Here is a 19,844-nt window from a genome sequence, read left to right on the forward strand (position 1 = left end):
CTTTCAATCAACATGCTCATTCAAATCTCTCATATCTCTCTCACTTTTACTGTAACCCACAGTTTCAAATATACTTTTCCTATTATATTTGCATAAAAGCAACTTCTTTTTACATATCTAACTTTGCAACAACCTACTATTTTTTTTTTATATTTTGATGTCTTATAAACACCAGAAGCACACAGAGATACAGACACACATAGAGAGCCACACGTAGAAGCACATAGTCAGACACGCACTAATATTCACACACGTTTCACCACTGTACTTTTCAATCCCGTTAGCACTCTACGCTTCATAGACGCATTTACTTCATCAATATTCCCTTTGTTAACAAACCTGAGGCTATCTGCATAAATTTGTACGCAGCATATTGTATTTTTTTGCTTTTTTTTTTACAATTTGTATATCAAGGTACAACTCAATTGGACGTAAAGAACATCCCTTCATAATTACATTTCAGAAAGAAGAACAACACACACACATACATTTACACATATTCATACACACACACGTGCATATATATATATATATATATATATATATATATATATATATATATATATATATATATATATATATATATATATATATATATACATAAATATATACATGCATATGTATACAAACTTACACGCACTCATACACTCATACATATACATAAAAAATATTCACGTAGACGCACAGACATACACAAACATACACATACACATACACATATACACAAACACACACACACACACACACACACACACACTCGCATATATATAATTTCTTTCATTAACGAGCCAGGTAACAATTACCATTTATAATCACCATGTTTACTTCACGTATATTCCCCTTATCCGCCTTGCTTGTGTTGTTGCTGTTTTTATTCTACACCTTCCAATGGTCCTTCTTACGCGCCACTTCTTCTTCTCCTCCTCCTCCTCCTCCTCCTCATCATCATCATCATTATTATTGTTGTTGTTGTTGTTGTTGTTATTATTATTATTATTATTATTATTATTATTATTATTATTATTATTATTATACGTATCATCATGTTCCGTGTTTACCATCAGTAAAATCGGTATTTTCATGTGTTGTCTTCCACTTTACATCTTTGCTTTCGTGTCTCCTGTACATGTTTTTGCCTCATACCTGAACACAATGCCCCTATCGAATCTGTCCAACAATAATGCTTACATTGAACAATTACCATTTTATTTAATCTATGGAAAATAAACATTTTTTTCAGCACACACTTGTTTTAAATCTCTCATTGTGGAAATCGCTATTTTCTATTCACAACATATCTGAAATTAATATTGTGTTCGGATGAAAACTTTCTGTGGTGCTAAAGACATAACATGGTGTACACTGTCGTGTAATCCTTCAATAAGAATTCTCAAAAAAATTCGTGAAATTTCTTTTTACCTAAAATAACGGGTTTATTATTGTTGTTCTTGAGGTCCTTGTTCTTTTTATTGATGTTGATGTTGTTTCAATTATTGTTATTGCTTTGTGGTTGTTGTGGCTTTTGCTGCTGTTCTTCTTCTTCTTCTTCTTCTTCTTCTTCTTCTTCTTCTTCTTCTTCTTCTTCTTCTTCTTCTTCTTCTTCTTCTTCTTCTTCTTCTTCTTCTTCTTCTTCTTCTTCTTCTTCTTCTTCTTCTTCTTCTATTATTATTATTATTATTATTATTATTATTATTATTATTATTATTATTATTATCAAGTCGGTGAGCTGGTGGAATTATTACCACCCCAGGCAAAACGATTAGTGGTATTTCTTGTTTAGGATTAAAATTCCGCTTCGGTCGACATTGCTTTTCATCCTTTCAGGGTCGATGAAATAAGTACAAGTGAGACACTGGGGTCAATGAAATCAACTAGTACCCTCCCACAAAATTTCATGCTTTGTTCCCATAACTCTTACCCCTCAAATTTCTGCTCTTGTGCCTATAGTAGAAAGGATTCCTTTTATTATTATTATCAACAGTGATAATAGCTCTTTCTACTAATATGCACATGGTCTGAAATTTCATACAAAATTCTTAATTTGTTTTTAAAGAAGTAGATGTCGCAAGTTTTGGCTTATTGAGCTAACTCAGTGGTCCTGTTGTAGACAAGAAACCAAGACTATCACGGCTAGAAAACTCGATCAGAGGTTAAATGACTTTAACGCGACAACTTGTGCCATATATATATACTACTGGCACAAGAACATAATCTTAATGCAGAATTCACTATATATACTACTGGCACAAGTACATAATCTTAATGGAGAATTCACTATATATACTACTGGCACAAGTACATAATCTTAATGCAGAATTCACTATATATACTACTGGCACAAGTACATAATCTTAATGGAGAATTCACTATATATACTACTAGCACAAGTACATAATCTTAATGCAGAATTCACTATATATACTACTGGCACAAGTACATAATCTTAATGCAGAATTCACTATATATACTACTGGCACAAGTACATAATCTTAATGCAGAATTCACTATATATACTACTAGCACAAGTACATAATCTTAATGCAGAATTCACTATATATACTACTAGCACAAGTACATAATCTTAATGCAGAATTCACTATATATACTACTGGCACAAGTACATAATCTTAATGCAGAATTCACTATATATACTACTGGCACAAGTACATAATCTTAATGCAGAATTCACTATATATACTACTGGCACAAGTACATAATCTTAATGCAGAATTCACTATATATACTACTAGCACAAGTACATAATCTTAATGCAGAATTCACTATATATACTACTAGCACAAGTACATAATCTTAATGCAGAATTCACTATATATACTACTAGCACAAGTACATAATCTTAATGCAGAATTCACTATTCACTTATACGAACGCATTTGTATTAACTATGTGTAGTTGTTATTATTATTGTCATCGTGTGTAGATGTTATTTTTAGCTCTAGATCATCTGCTTGTTATCGAGGAAATTAAAAACCACAAGCATTTACTCCATGACCATGCACGATTGTCCTTTTAGAATGGTATACTTCTGATTCCAGCAAAATATATATCTTTTTAAAAGAAATAGAGTGTTGCTTGAAGTAGATTTAGCTGCTGTTTCTACTTAGTTTTATCTTCTTTGAGAAGGGTATTTTACTGTGACAAAGAAAGAAGAAGCACTCCTTCGAATATTGCTTCAATTTTTAGGGATCAAATCGGCAACAGTTTCTGACAGAAAACCTTGTTTGTGTAGAGCATGTCACTTTGTTGTAATATTTCTTTTTAAAGCAAGAATATGTTTATCTCATTGATATACAAGGCGTATTTTATTTTTGATTATTCGTCTCCCATGCATTGTCTACTCTATTTCTGTCAAGCTTAAAATATTCTGTTATATTCATAACCTCCACTATAGTAGAATATACCGCTTGACTTACCACGCGATTTCCGAATAATATTTTGATTATCAACTCCAAAAAACTGTCCAGAACATGATATATTTTATTTTCCAGTATTTTTCATTAAACTTCCACGTTCTTTTCTTTTTGCTTTCCTTCTTCTACTCAAAGTTATGCTTATTTCATAGCCATTTTGTCTTCTTTTATTATGATCTTCTTCATATTGAATAAATGTAGATATGTTGAGCACAAGATGTGAATTTCTTTAGTGAACCCCTTCTTGCTTGAAATAGTGCTTATGTAGAAAAAATAAATACCTCTACCCTTAGATCTATTTTGAATAATATCACTATACTTATTATGAAGTTACAAATAAAAATGTAATCTAAGTACTAGGTTTCAAATTATATAGAGAATGCAGCTGATAGTACTAGAACCATCTATCTTGTGCGGGATTATTTTGTTAAACATTATGTAGTAACACATTAGCTTCTTAAATATGTAAGACAAATTGCATTCACTCTTTTATCTTTAATGCGCTATCACCATTACATAATTCCTCAGCAATTCAGTTATTAATAATATGATTCATCGGAGCATATTGAAACGGAATGGATATTTGCTAGGTTAGAATATAAGAAAAATAGCGTTAACTTTTTACAGCAAGTAACTGACAAATTACCTTGAGACTTAAAACTGCACTATTTTATAGGAGAGAATTGTAGTTCGCTTGATGCATTGTGTATTGTTTGTAAAGAATAAAAAGTTTTGAATGGTACAACAATGCACTATAATACAAAAAAAAAAGGAATATATAACTATTGTAATTTAGTTATCTATAGTTCGATGATATTTCGGAATAGAATTCTTTCTTCAGATATTCTTAGATGGAGTCCCTGCTATTGGAAACTGCAGTTGCTCTCTTGTGTATAATCTAATACGATTTCTAAGCAAGTAATACATACTTAATACTAATTCCTGAATAGGTTTGTTTAAATTTCATATCTTAAACTGATGTGTTAACGTCTACTGTTAATCAATATCTTGACATGATTGTGGTCATCGGGTAATCAAATCTATATTGTTAATTGATATAATCCTATTTAACTTGAAAGAGAAAATTAAGAGAATCATTAAAGTCTTAAAAGAAAGTCCTTAGAGCATATTCTGTTGGCATAACGATTTACATTTACCACTTGGTTTTATGGTTGTAGAATTATTGCTGTTATTAATGCTATTCTCATATCTTATAAAATAGGTAGTGGTCTTCCACGCTTAGAGGCCTCTAGCGAAGGAAAGCGAATCTAACATCTTATGACAATATGGACACATGAATATATATATATATATATATATATATATATATATATACATATGAAACATATTATAACAGTAATAAAAAATAATAAAAAAAACATGCATTTGTCTTACTGTGAATATATATTGGAGATATAGGAATACCACAGTCTGAAAGAAGGGTTCTATCATCAAAACCAGGTATAAACATGATGGGGTAAACGGCAATGGGATTTGTAAGATATAAACTGCAAGGAAATAAGTTGCGTAGATGTACACACACCGGCACGCAGAGATGTACACGGAAAAACACGCACACCCATTTACACCCATAAACACACATACACACACATATAAACACATATGCTTTTATAAAGGAAATGACAACAGTGATTTCAAAATTTTGAGTTCCCAGTTTAATGAAAGCAAAAATGCTGAAACTTAGAAGTCACTGGCAATTATTTTCCTTTCATAAATTAATAAATATGCATTCTACGAAAAACTATCAAATTATCTTTAAGTTTAATGTTAGATTGTTTGTACATAACTTCGCATAAAGCAGACATATATATATGTGAATATATTTAAAATGTATGTGTGTGAGTGTTTGTGGGTGTATGTATAGCTCTGTGTGTGTATGTATGTATGTATGTATGTATGTATGTATGTATGTTTGTTTGTATATGTGCCTCTATGCGCATGCGTGATTTTTTTTTGTCTATGCGTTGTCTTACGGAGTGTGCATACGTAAGTTATGAGTGCCCAAGTCTACAAATGAATGTTCAAACTTTTATTGAGTCTCCCTATTCTCGATATTGTCAGCGTGTTTTCATCGGGATTGTCGTCCTTATCTGTACTCCTTTGTGTTTTTTTTTCTTTCCTCTGTTATTCGTGTTCTTTTTCCTGTAGTATTATTAATATCATTTTTATTACAGCTATTGTAGATTTACGACTGTCTTCTTTTATTACATTTACAATTTATTTTCGATATAACTAATTTGTCAGTTACTTTTATTTATTGTTAATCTCTTTTCTTTTTTTTCTCTTTTTCTTTGCATATCATTGTCCTCCGAATATTTTTTGTCGGCTTCATGGAACATATTTCACCTGCGAACGATTTCGTAGACTAAATGAAAATTGAAACGTATTGGAAATGAAGATTAACCAATAGTAAATGCCTTCTAAATGAAACAAACTTCCTTACAGAATATATCAGTAATTACACGAGTGCTGTTTTTACATATCAAAACCTTTCCAGTATCTGAAATAAGAAAACGGTAACCAAATAACAATAACAAAAATATTGTAATAATAACCATTGAAAACCACTAGCATCAACACCCAGCAGCATCAATAATAACACAATTCATAAATTTAACGGCACTAGTTAACATAAGGGAGCTAAGATATCATACACAATGAAACACAGAGCAATTGTAATCTGCCAACGGAGATGGATGCTCCTTTGTACATTCTTCACGTTATGTAATATAGCATTGATTGGAAAAACAGAGGCATATACGAAATACCGCTGTCATTTTCCAAAGTTTCTAGAGGTTCCAGAAGGCTGGTCGGTTCAATACACTGATGGCAGTCATAAAGCAATCATTGAAAAAGGAAAACTTGATGCGAAATCATGTGTCGCTCAGTGCCAAGAATTCGTCAGATACTGCCAAGAAGAGAAAGAAAACGGAAAATATGTCGTCTCACATGTAAGATACTCAAATTTTCTGATTTGCTTCTAAAATTTGCTTCTACAATGTGATTTCTGAGTTTATGTCCTTGCTTGTTCTTCCGTTCTGAATTTCTGTTATAATGTACAGCATTCATTTCTTTTTCACCCACCACTTATACCCGATTTTCTGAAATTTCTAATATATAATTTTTCATGTTGTATTTCGTTGTATATTTTATTATAAAGATTGTTCAAACAAGTTATATATACATGTGTGTGTGTGTGTGCGTGCGTGCATCCGTGAGTGCCTGTGCAGGCATATATGTATACATATTTATGTATATATATGCATATAGGTGTGTGTGTATGTGCATTATATATATATATCCATTTCTGTTTTCCTTTTTATGGTGTTCGTCTTGACTTATATATATTTTAATATTTTCATCATTCATTTCATTTTCATTGTGTTACATCTTCCTCTTTCTATTTTCCTGTTTTGCGGTTTCTTTTTTTCGTTATTTTCATCAAATTGCTATCTATCTGTTACACTTTCCGTAAATTTATTTGATGCACCGTTCGTTTTTGTTCACAAAATAAAAGCAAACTCTTTCCTTCTGTTAAAAATAAAAACTGAGTTAAAGGAAAGGTAGCATACTGCAGTGTATCTAAAATATATTAGCAAAACAAGCTATCGAATAAGAAAGCGTTTATACACATATGTAACAAATAAATACATATACGCATGCAGAAACACGCGCGCGCACATAAACATACACACACACATGCACACACAGACACATGTGCACACATGCACACACTTATGCATATGTGTGTATATACATACGCATTTATCTCTATTTCTCGCGACCTGGCTATATGTCTGTGTCTCTCCTTCACTATATATATATATATATATATATATATATATATATATATATATATATATATATATATATGGTGCGGTGAATAAATTGTCGCCTTACCCAAAAATAAGAATAGTACTGACTTCTGATTTTAACAGAAGTATTTTACAAAAATGACATAAAAATATCTTGAAATACTAAAGCGTAAATCCATTCAATAACATGGCCATTGTCTTCAACCAGAGCTTCTAGACGACTTGGGAATCTCCTGCCACTCTTCTGATTATGTTGGTGAATGCTCTCGTAATCCTTGCCTTCAGTTCATCTTTAGTGTTACAATGAATTTTGTTGGTCACTTGCTCAAAAACGCCCCAAAATAATAATCAAGGAGTGGGGTACCTGATTGGGAAGTTCGGTGGCCAGATTTTAAGGGTGATGTTGTCGCAGAAATTGTCTAACAGCCATGGGTTCTCCTGCTCGTGTGGCATGGTGCAGAATCCTCTTGCCAGATAGAGGGTTTTCAGTAGCCGCCCTCTTGATTCAGGGAAGCACTGCCCCCTCCAGGTACTTGATGTAAGACTCCGTGCTGAGTCTAAGGTGTGTGCAAAGATGAATGGAGGCATAACGTCGCCATAACTTGTGTTCACTCCAAACACCATAATGTTGGCTAGATGTTTGATTTTTATCACTCTAAGTACATTTTTTGGGAACACGGCAAGACAACAGTTGTTCAGTGTGTTCACCATCTGATCCTGGCAGAAATTTTTCTGGTCTGAGAAGAACCAAAGCATGTTCGGTTGGAGGGGATGCTTGAGTTTATTCAAAAGCTTCGTTGCATGGTCTTTCATCTCGTCCTTGATGGGCTGGGATAACAAATGACCTTTTCTCATCTTGTATGACGAATACTAAATGTCTCCATGTACTACCTGCCCGATAAGAAACTCAGACAATCCCATGTCCTTGGGGATGGACCTGGTCAACTTCGAGGGATCGTTGTCAATCATAGCCGGATATCACCAAGAAATTCAGTAGTTGTTTTCTTTTCAGAATGATCTGAGTGAGTTTTTCGAGCTTCCGTACCTTCGTAATTGACTCATCCAACTATTTCCGAGTCCTCTGCACCGTCCTCAGATTGACCCCCCAAATACTCTGAATTGTTCGCATTGGAGCTTCCGGTGGGAATGCCAAGTATTACAGCATATGGTTTCCGAATTTCTGGCAGAGTGAATTGCGCCATCGTGCTCTTTTTCATACAGACTGTGCCGATCAACCCTTCTAAACTGTGTAGTCGACAACATAAAAACAAGCAATTCGCATGTGCGAAATTAGAAATATAAAATGACTACAATTTAACAATTGCACCCTTTATACACACACATACACACATGTATGTATGTATGTATGTATGTATGTATGTATGTATGCATATTTTACTCATTATTATCCTTTGCAGATTCCATAAAAGTCTACCAATTTTCCGTAATTACAATGACCACAAGTTATCTTGCATCATGCCTTCTCGCTGTGATACGATTAGGTGTGTATCTTAGAAAGAATGTGTTCTGCACTTCTGTTACAAATCTGGCCAATCTGCACGAGATTGTACGTTTTGTGCAAGATTAACTGATGTACAACACTCTATATGGTTTTATCCGTCTGCTCATATGTAATGCCAACCTAATTTTAGCTATATACAATCGTTAACACCTCATCTTTGGAGATCAAATAATTCCTTTTCCTTTCTTTCCGGTGACTTAAGTAAACCTACTATTGAAATCCACATATCGAAACACATAAACGTTAACTTTAAACGCAATTCATTAGATGTGACAATACACCGGTGCAGATAGATAAAATGAGTTAAAAATCCAGGGGCAAGCACGAAATTGTTCGTTGGAAATTATTTGTACTGCAATAACTAAAAGAGAACTGTAAGGATGGAGATATATTCAGATGTTCAACTTTTGAAACCTCTCTCGATTTCTCAGTTGCTGCGGAGCCATACTTTGAAATTATCTAGCAAATTCCCCAAATACCATTATATGCTGATTTTGAACAACGGGAGTTTGTAAGTAGCACTCCTGGATAAGAAAAATATAGCTGTTTCTTTCAAGCTTTCAATTATAGTATTTTCATTACTGCGGCAAATAGGTTGTCATGTTCATAGCCTGTGATAATGTCTTATGATATTCATAATACTCTGCTAGTTCGTAAGTATACTGTACTGAATATAATATAATTTCCTCACCAAGAAATTATGCTGAAATTATTCCTAGACGAGCCATGCACAGAAAAATTAGAATATATTTTTTAATCTTTTTACAAAGTCCAAACCAAGTCAGATTTAGATATATAATATGATAAAAAGAAAAAAAAGATTGTGATTGGTGAAGAAACACTTCAGATACACATGTTTTCTGTCTGAAATAAAAGACGGAATGATTATGCTTGAATATTGATGGACATCTTTGTAAGCAGTTTAATGTTCATTTAGGTTTTCTTGACTGTAAGGATAATATAAACGTTCATATATATATATATACAAAGTTCCATTTTCGTTACGGATATATTCAAGGCAATCTGTGTACTAGGTGATATGAAAAGATTTCCGGACTAGTTGTGTTTAATCAAAAAATGTTTAATAAAAAATATCTCAGTGAAGAATCCAGTCTTTCGCGCTCCATAGATGTGGCCACTTTAGCTGAATGTCTTCTCTCAAATGCTTCAACGCGTTGCAGTAGAACTCTCCCTTGACAGTTTGGCTCAGGGGGACAAATTCTCGATATGAAATACCACATTTCCAGGGTTGACGCTTGTGGCAGATCTTCCACATCGGTCATCGTCTTCCTGAGCGCTCATAGCCTTTCAGGGACCTTCTTCTGCTTTTGAAACATCCGAAACATTGCAGATGACCCATTGCTCCGTCGCTGTAAGCTTGCCGAATCATGCCCCATGTTTCTGTAGCAGACATCCCAAGTTTAACACAAAATTTCACATTGGCTCTTTGTTTCTGTCCATGACAAAATTGCATATTACAGCATACGCATGATCACCCCCACCCCAACAAAACACAAATTTCACAACTAGCGAAGTAAACACAGCGATGTCATTCGGCACATTGTCTCATGGCGGTCATTGCTAGTTCACACTGCACATGCAATCGTGTGATGACATCTGTTACCATGCTACAGAAATAGTCCGGGAACTTGTTCATACCATGTTGTAGAATGAAGTACAAAATAGACTTCCATACTTAAAATAATAATGTAGCTCTAAAATGTAAAAACATGTTTATTGTTCTAAACTCTCTAACAGGTTTTAACTATATCACTAATATTAATTAACAGTAAACAATAGGAACATTTAAGCTATTATCTAACTAACATATTTTTGTACATCGGAAATCATCCATTCTTGTCAATATATAGAAAAATTACTTACAGTGAATACTGAATATTTTACATATATTGTCATTTATTAATATCTCCGAACTTAGATTAGTCATTGATAAAAACAAATCGATAACACAACATGGTTCCCATATTAAAGTCCAAAGAGAGGTTTATCTTTAAAAGAATTTCAAAAATGTTTTTAATAAATGTTCATTTAATTCAGTCTATTTAAAATTCACTGTTGAAATATAATAGCACATTTTGTTAGACTTTATAGTCTTGAATAATATTGATTTTTGTCAATGACATGTTCAGAGAATAAATAATAGCATTTTTCATCGATACCACAAAAGTTTAATTATTAAATGTTGGATTATTGAACGTAGTTGTTAGCCTATCAAAGTATAAACAAATATTTCGAGTCCATTGTTGTAAACAAACAATTAAACTCAACTCCGTAATAGTGGACTATGTGATTACAAAAACGCGCTAAAGTTTTCTTTTTACACATTAATATAGAATCTATGATATAAAGGAATCACTGACGCCAATAAGCACATTTAGTATTAAATACTGCAGCATTGAGAAGTGAGGTGTGTAGCTCAAAAGAACAATGCAGGCCCTATCCGTGTTTCGAACACGCGACCATTTGATCGATAATCCAATACCTTAAATGGATTATCGTCTTCACACACACGCGCAAAATGCATGCATGCGTTTATACGAGAGAGGAAAGCAGACAGAGACAGTGATAAAGATGGATTGAGAGAGCGAAAGAGAGAAAGAAAGTGAAAGAGAAAAGCGAAGACAGACAAAGATGGAGAGATAGATAACATTTAGATAATTGTAGTTGTATCTGTCAGGTGATAAGTTTTGGTGCTGGTGTCTAAGACGAGAATTATTTGTTGTAAGGTACGTGTGAGTGGTAAAATATTTTCATTCCTAGCTGTTAGAATAATCTATTGTTTTGAAATGTTTTAGCGTTTCGAAGATTATATTTTGCAGGAAGACACTAATTTCAATTTATTGTTCAATAATTGAGTTCTACATAAGACGATATGATAGGATTCATTGGTAGAGATGTGTCAGGTTTAGACTTGTTTTGTTTTTTCGCATAATTGTTCGTGGGTGAGTATTTTTCAGTTATAGATAAAGTTTTGATTTATTTCCCACGGCTGTTTAGATTGTGGATTTTTTCTCTTGTTTGGGTTGCATAGCTTATAAATGTGCGCATATACGACAAGTACACATATTTGAAATTTCATGTATGTTTTTGTGCGTGCACTTGAGGACTCTATATCTGAAAGAAAGTTCCATATTACAATATCTCAATTGTAAACAGACTAAAATAAAAGTATTTTGTTTCTTCAAATGCCAGAGAATTTGATTAATTTTTACGGAGAAAGAGTTATTACTAATCCAAGACATCTTCAGTATTTGAAAATATCTCAATTATGCACAGTCATTATCGCTTACAATGCTTGATGATGCAGCTGATACTTTAAACATTTCCTCACTCTAAATCTTTATATGTGTCCTCATTCAACTGACGAGCAAACTAATTATATGTTAACGAAAGAATATACGACAAACACCTACCACTTGCAACATTTACTCTCTAGCGTGTTAAGCCAGTTTGCAATTTAACTTGGAATTTTGTAATCTGTTATTAAATTACATAAGTTTTGTGAAACTCTAAAATATAAAGTAGAAGAAATGACATTTTTAGTGATGTCTTTTCCAAGTCTCGTTCCTCACGAAGTAACACGATCCTTGTTCTCACGAGTGATGAAAATTTGATATTGTTTATTTTCTACTTTCTTCCTTCAATTGTGTTTCCATTTCTTCCCGAGTGTCTTCCCGACACACAGGGCAATGAAACTCACTGCACAAATGTGTATGCTATTAAAATAAACACACAAGATTGTCCATTTACAAACTCAAGTTATGTGAAGGAAAAGGTGGAAAAGATGAAAGAAGGAAAACGGAAAGGAGTAAAAATGTAAAAAATGAAAACAATGAAAAAAAGCTAAACATATTAAGGGGAAAAAAGGAAATAAAATTCACAGTGACACTGCTTTACTCAATACTTGTGACGTACCAGCTAAAACATCCTTTGCACTTTTTCCGTATATGGTAAGGCAGGGATCATTCTCAAATAATTTTGAGTTCCTTTTTCCATAAATTCCGAGTTCTCTTACAATCACTGATATTGTATCCGACTTCAGATGGCATAATTCTTTGATTCCAATGAGCAAATCACTATATTTTCTGAGCTCATTAAATTCTTTTGCCGAGATATGTTGATCACAAAGTATGCTCATGTCAATCAATATACAAACCTCATTGTTTTGGTTTTTAGCAATAATATTTGGGTTATTAGCTTTGATTGTCCGGTCTGTATGTCCTGGAAAGTCCAAAGAAATCGTTGCATTTTGTCCCCCAGTTATAGTCTCAGGGTTGTGCATACATCATTTGTCAGCAGTTTTGATTTTATCATGTCGTTATATTAACCATTGTTGATATTGGCCAACTCTGTCATGTTTTGTTTTAGACTCTATAGCTGTTACAACCTTGCTCCCAGAGATTAGGTGTTTCACTATTTCCATCTCATTGTTGCAGTATCGCCACTTGGGATCTACTTTATTTTTCATTACATTGGCAGTTAAGATAAACCCTTCGCTCTCTGTCTTTAAACCTGAGATCCGTAGCCACTGAAGGCTGTAGACCACTTTTGGTCTACATCAGCTTGTTTACTACAGGTGACATATTAGTTATGCAGAGGATTTTGTTTTCACCTATGAACTAAATGTTCAAACGCTATTTGCTTTTGCCATTGATTTTACCTTCGTTGCAACAACACTTGCCACACTTCTATTACACCGTTCAATCTGAATATTATGCATGAGCTCGTTAGTAAATTTTTCTCTCCTTCATAACTGAATGAAACTTCTTTCGCCTCTCGTGGTTTTCAGCGAGTTTTAGCATCCAATCATTAGATGTTTCAAGAGATTTTGGCCAGTCCAATTGAGGTGGTTTTGTAAGAGATTTCAAACTGAACCAAGCCTCGAACGTCTTGGGTTCTGGGAAGTTAAAGATGATCTGCGTCTACCTTTGGGTGGTGCATCTTATTGCAAGTCAGCTGCTTTCGGATTTTCCTGTCAATCTTCTTTATTTTGTTCATATTCTAGTTTAACACATCATGATTATTATTTATTATTATTATTATTATTATTATTATTATTATTATTATTATTATTATTATTATTATTATTACTATTGTTATTGTTGTTGTTGTTGTTGTTGTTGTTATTATGATTATCATTGATGATCTTTTTATTATTATTATTATTATTATTATTATTATTATTATTATTATTATTGTGTTTTTATATTCTTCAGGAGGAAAAAGATGATCCACGCGCCAAATACCTTTGCATGCAGTTTATTAAAAGGAGTAATGCCGTAATGCAGATACGAATGTCACCACTGAGCTCTTCCGACGACGGAATATGCAATGACACCCGTTTGATGATGGATGACTGGCCTCTCCTATCCGTCCATTTATTTCATACAACAGAAGTTAAATGCCCTTTTGAAGGAGGCTATGATTTTGATATAAAATTACCTTCAGGTGAAAAAGTGTGTACAAGTAAAATGTTACCATTTCGGTTTGAAAGTTATTGTGTTGACGAAGAAGGTCTATTACTTAGAATTCGTGATAAGACATGTACAGATTACATAGGAAATTTAAAGGAGGAGAACAGACTCCGTTGTTTGGCAACATGGAAACATGGTAAAGATACGTATGTGATTGTACGAGAAACTGATGTTGTGCGCTATTGGTGTATGCGCATCATATACGACGATAACGGTATGATTAGCAGAATTTATTTCTTCTTAGATATGATATGTGATACGAAAACTATATTCCCTACAAGTCGAAAATATCTTGTTTTTGAAATGTATCATCGGGTAATCCGAAGCATATGCAGTGATGAATTTGAAACATGTAGCAGTCATAATATGTGTAATTCGGAACACAGGTCGCACTGCCTGGAATCTTGTGGTGATTGCCAAATTAAAGCCTTTAGTAAATTTCGTGGTCTTCAAGCCTGTACCTTCCCAAAGGTTATGCATGGTACTTGGGTGAGGCATGTCAACCAAGGAACGAGCAAAATCACAATAAGTAATAACACAGTCAACATTAATACTGAAACAAATTGGCATTGTATTGATGCAGGAGAAGGTAACTATTCTCGAAGACGAGTTCTAATGAAAACATTTGATAACGGTTGCTATCCACGTTTTATGTGTATCGAACTTCATGAAGCAGCTCCTTCAGTTATGCGATACCGAGTAGGAAAAATTGTTCTTTGGCCTCTGAACATTAGTCATTTACTTCAAGAACATGTCTGTAATGATAATCTTTTTGCACATAATAGTCCCACATTACCTTCTCAAAGAATCACTCCTTTGCAGAATTTAGTCCGCTCTTATGATAAAAGAACCGTTTCTTGTAATCTACCGCCTGGACTGGGAACATGGATAGCCTTCCGCGACGAGAAAGCGCGACGTGGCTGCCTCTTAAATGACATTCATTTTGTACCGCACCATATGTTTTTGGTGATGGAGAACGAAGAGGGGAAGCACATAACACATGCTGAGTACTTTTGCCTTGCGTCTATGAAATTCATAAATGAATATGACACAATAATTACGCAAACAAAAGATCAAAGTAATGAATATTTGTGTTGGATGATCATTGGTAACAAGGAATTCATTATGCTTCCTGCATCTCTCTGTAACAGAGTTCACGCTGAGGCAGTCTTGAGAAGAGTTGAGAAGCCCTTAGCAAGACTAAGTCTCATAAATAACAGTGAATGCAAACGTGCAGACGAGGAATGGCGTCAAAGAGTTATAGAAGAAAGAAACAAACATGATAATGTAGAGGTGTCTAAATCCATTGCTACGAATACCCGAGGATGCCTAGCGTTAATTGCATTTTTTATGACATATCTGACGTTACACTGATGAATGTAATAGGTATATAAAATATTTAATTATATATAAAAACAAAACAAATATAATGGTATACGCAAATTATGTATATATATATATATATATATATATATATATATATATATATATATATATATATATATATATATATATATATATGTATGTATGTATTTATATATATATATATATATACGTGTGTATAACCTTGTTTACCAAACTGGGAAAAGATTGTGTGCACACAAATAAATGAAATAAATACTAATAAATTGACCAAATCCAACAACAGCAAACATTTATATGAATTAATATATGCGTATGAGCCATGAAATAAGAACATGTTCATCACAAAAAAACAACACTAACAACAAATATAAACCTTAATATACTGATAAGAAGTAATTTTCCCATTAAATCATCGGATAAATAAAACCACTATCAATGAAGCAGTTAAAATATTACGAAAAGCTACGTCAATTTTTAAACCCTATTCTTTTATTATGGATTTGGTAGTTATGTCTGGCGATAAGCTTGTGCAGAGCAGGGAGAATGATTAAAAAAATTACTGACGATGTAAAGAGACTGAAAAGTGTCCAAGAAACCAGCGAGCAATAGAAAGTAAAATGCACAAGTACACAAAATGTTCACGGAATTATGACACTGAAAATAAATGATACATTGAGGGTAAGACAAATGAAAACAGAATAAAAGTTAATATAAATGGTTTGACAAGAAGACAATCATGGGTAGAAAGGGAAATAATGAGATATAAAGAAAACAAAATACGTTTTTATCAAAATCTCACTAGGGATATAATGCTAAGACATTTCAATAAAAAGGAAGAATTTAAACAAACGATTGTAAATGCAAAAATTCATCCGCTACACTTTCCGTTATGTAAAAGGCTCTAGTTGCGTGGAAGGTTATATGTAAGGATTGAAAGAAAACTTAAGTGAGTAGGGGAAAGGACGGTCTAAAAAAAATTGAATGAAATAAAGGGGGAAACCGAATGAGAGAGAATGATGTGAACAGTAAAAGAGATGAAGAAATTTGGTGTTATCGTTAGAGAATCGCGAAACCAAGGTGAGTTAAGCAGAACATTAAAGAAGAGAATCTATCTATCTATCTATCTATCTATCTATCTATCTATCTATCTATCTATCTATCTATCTATCTGTCTATATGTCTGTCTGTCTGTCCGTCCGTCTATCTATGCATGTATGTATATATGCGTGTGTGTGTGTGTGTGTGCGTGTGTGTGTGTGTGTGTGTGTCTATATGTGTATCTATATGTATACACGCCTATACAAGTATGTATATACAATGAGTCGAAACATATTCTATTATCTGTTGTGTTTCAACGTCAGGCGTGTTATATTTCGTGATTCTGCCGGGATGTATCTAGGTATACATGTATTTCTGTACGTATTATTGCGTATTTGGGAGTTGGTTCGAAATTTGTTTAATCAATTCCCCATGTCCGTATTCCTTAAGTATCCCACTAAATTATTTTCACATTTTCCTCCCTTTTACGGTTCGCTACGCATATTAATTATATAAACACTTATGAAAAGAGGACGTGTGAAACATGAAGAAAGCAGAAGCACAAAGGAAGAAAAGGAAAAGAATAAGTCCCACATAACCATTATATAATATAGAGAAAAACCGTAGTACAGGTATGGATGAATCTATGCAAATATTCCTGTATATATGTTTCTGGCTGTAATTATGTATAATTGTATACAGATGAAGTTAAAACTCCTAAGAGATTGAAAAAAAGCGAGTATAGTCTATGAAAAATTAGAATAGACAAAATAATAAAAAAAAAAAAAAGAAAAGAGAGAAAATAAATACCAAACTTGATTCTATGACTCTTTCCTTCTGCGCTGTCTACCCTCATGATGAATGGATCTAACAAATTTGTAATATTTTTTGAAAGAGAAAATGAGATGGTTAGAATATTGATAAGCATTGGTTCCCTAATGTGCAATTTGAGATACAGAATACGTATTGTGCTATTACTTGCTTCCGATATATATATGACGCTAGAAGTTGCACAGTTGAATTCCCATGAGACCACATATATCTCTAAGCGAATACATATTCAAATGCTAGAATATAGAAGATAATCTGTGTGCATGGCTGAATATCGTTATATATATATATATATATATATATATATATATATATATATATATATATATATATATATATATATATATATATATATATATATATATATATATATATATATACTAATTTAATTAAAACCAATTTAAAACCAGTGGCCTAGCATAAAGAAAATTCTGAAAATTCAGAAAAATTATATAACATACATATGAGAAGGGATGACCACTAAGTGGATATCCATTATGCTAGACATAAACCATCTACGGTCAAACCACAAAAAAAAAAGAATGTTCTCTAGGTAAATTCACACACACCAGAAAATGAACGGGCAAGACAAATGAAAATATACAAAATAAAATATTAATCGTAGACCAGGCTTCGCACATTATTGGATTAATGTAATGTTTACTTACATAACCCATCAGTTGCTCATCAGTACGACCGTTCAATTCAATATAATTTGCAGAATTCAGTATAACTTGCAGTTTCAATTCAATATAATTTGCAGAATTCAGTATAACTTGCAGTCCAGCTCTGGGACTTTTGAAAATAATTCCGATGTAATCGGTAGAACTGTACGCATGTCTAATCTTATGTGGACAACTCGTGAAATGTTCTGCAAATTATATTGAATTGAACGGTCGTACTCTTAAGTCACGGATAGGTTATGTGAGTAAAAATTACATTAATCCAATAATGTGTGAAACCTGGTGTATGATAAATTATTTATTTTGTATATTTTCATTTGTCTTGCCCGTTCATTTTCTGGTGTGCGCTGAATTTCCCTAGAGAACATTCTCTTCTCTTGTGGTTTGACCGTAGATGGTCTGTCACTAGCATAATGGATGTCCACTTAGTGGGCATCTCCTCCCATATGAATGTTATATATGTGTGTGTAAAATCTATCATACGTTGATATATGCATGTATATTCAAATATAAGGGTGTATAAATATGTGTACATATGTGTTCACAATATAAAACATATATTCGTATACACACACACGCACACATATATGTATGTTTTCATATATGTATATATATATATATATATATATATATATATATATATATATATATATATATATATATATAGTGGATAGAAGGTGTTACGTTCTAAGGTTTACCTTCGCGAAGCATAGCTACACATTTAGGTAATGAAAGATTTGTTTGTCGATATCTTATTTCTCAAAGTTTGTGTCGTTCCTAGTAGTTGAAAAACGTGAAGAACCACAGGATTTGCAGGGTAGTCGTCTAAAAAACAAAAAAAAAAAACAACTAACATTTCTAATTCCACATTACATATTCATTACAGCACAGGTAATACGTTATGCATATAAAGCCTGTTAATTATAATATTAATAACATGAATATAACAACTTCATAATAATTAAATGTAAAACAAATATAGGATTTTATAGACCGCTATATGATATAGTAAAATTTTAAAATAATACCTTTCTATTTGAAAGAATTTCCTATACTAAGCTTTAGAAATTGCAATTATAGAAAGATGGTTTCAGAAAAAAAAACACACATATATATATATATATATATATATATATATATATATATATATATATATATATATATATATGCATATACACACGCGTGATAGGAGGGAAGAGAAAAATATTTTAAGTGGAAATATATAAAGGGGAGTAATTATAATGTTAGACATTCACACACACACATATATACCCATACATGTATACATATGTATGTGTATATATATATATATATATATATATATATGTATGTATGTATGTATGTGTGTGTGTGTCTATGTGTGCATATATATGTAGGTATATATATATATATATATATATATATATATATATATATATATATATATATATATATATATATGTGTGTGTGTGTGTGTGTGTGTGTGTGTGTGTGTGTGTGCGTGCGTATGCATCTATTAATGTTTGTCCTTATGTTCAATTATAATTAAAAAAAATTACATCCATCTGAAGGGTTACTCTATGTTTTTGTAGAGTGCAATTTTATTATTCTTATACAAGAATGTTGTTTTCAAACACTTCGAAGTTTTGCCCGCTTAAGCCATC

General features: G+C 32.6%; 1 protein-coding gene across 18 annotated transcripts in view; it reads left to right on the forward strand.

The window, feature by feature from the left end:
- LOC106884018 (uncharacterized) overlaps window positions 1-19,844 on the forward strand; it is a 1,573,201-nt gene that overhangs the window by 1,530,680 nt on the left and 22,677 nt on the right. For 14 of the 18 annotated variants that reach the window (XM_089350855.1, XM_089350881.1, XM_089350853.1 and 11 more), the window contains 2 exons: window positions 5,817-6,403; window positions 14,027-17,506. In XM_089350855.1, coding sequence (XP_089206981.1) covers window positions 6,110-6,403; window positions 14,027-15,658 — 1,926 coding nt within the window. In that variant the 5' untranslated portion in view covers window positions 5,817-6,109 and the 3' untranslated portion in view covers window positions 15,659-17,506. Of the gene's footprint in view, window positions 1-5,816; window positions 6,404-14,026; window positions 17,507-19,844 lie in introns of those variants that run through there. The other 4 variants (XR_016241548.1, XR_016241547.1, XR_016241541.1 and 1 more) reach the window with 3 other exon arrangements.

Source organism: Octopus bimaculoides, chromosome 1 (assembly GCF_046866305.1).
Source record: "Octopus bimaculoides isolate indiv1 chromosome 1, ASM4686630v1, whole genome shotgun sequence".
Lineage (NCBI taxonomy): Eukaryota > Metazoa > Mollusca > Cephalopoda > Octopoda > Octopodidae > Octopus > Octopus bimaculoides.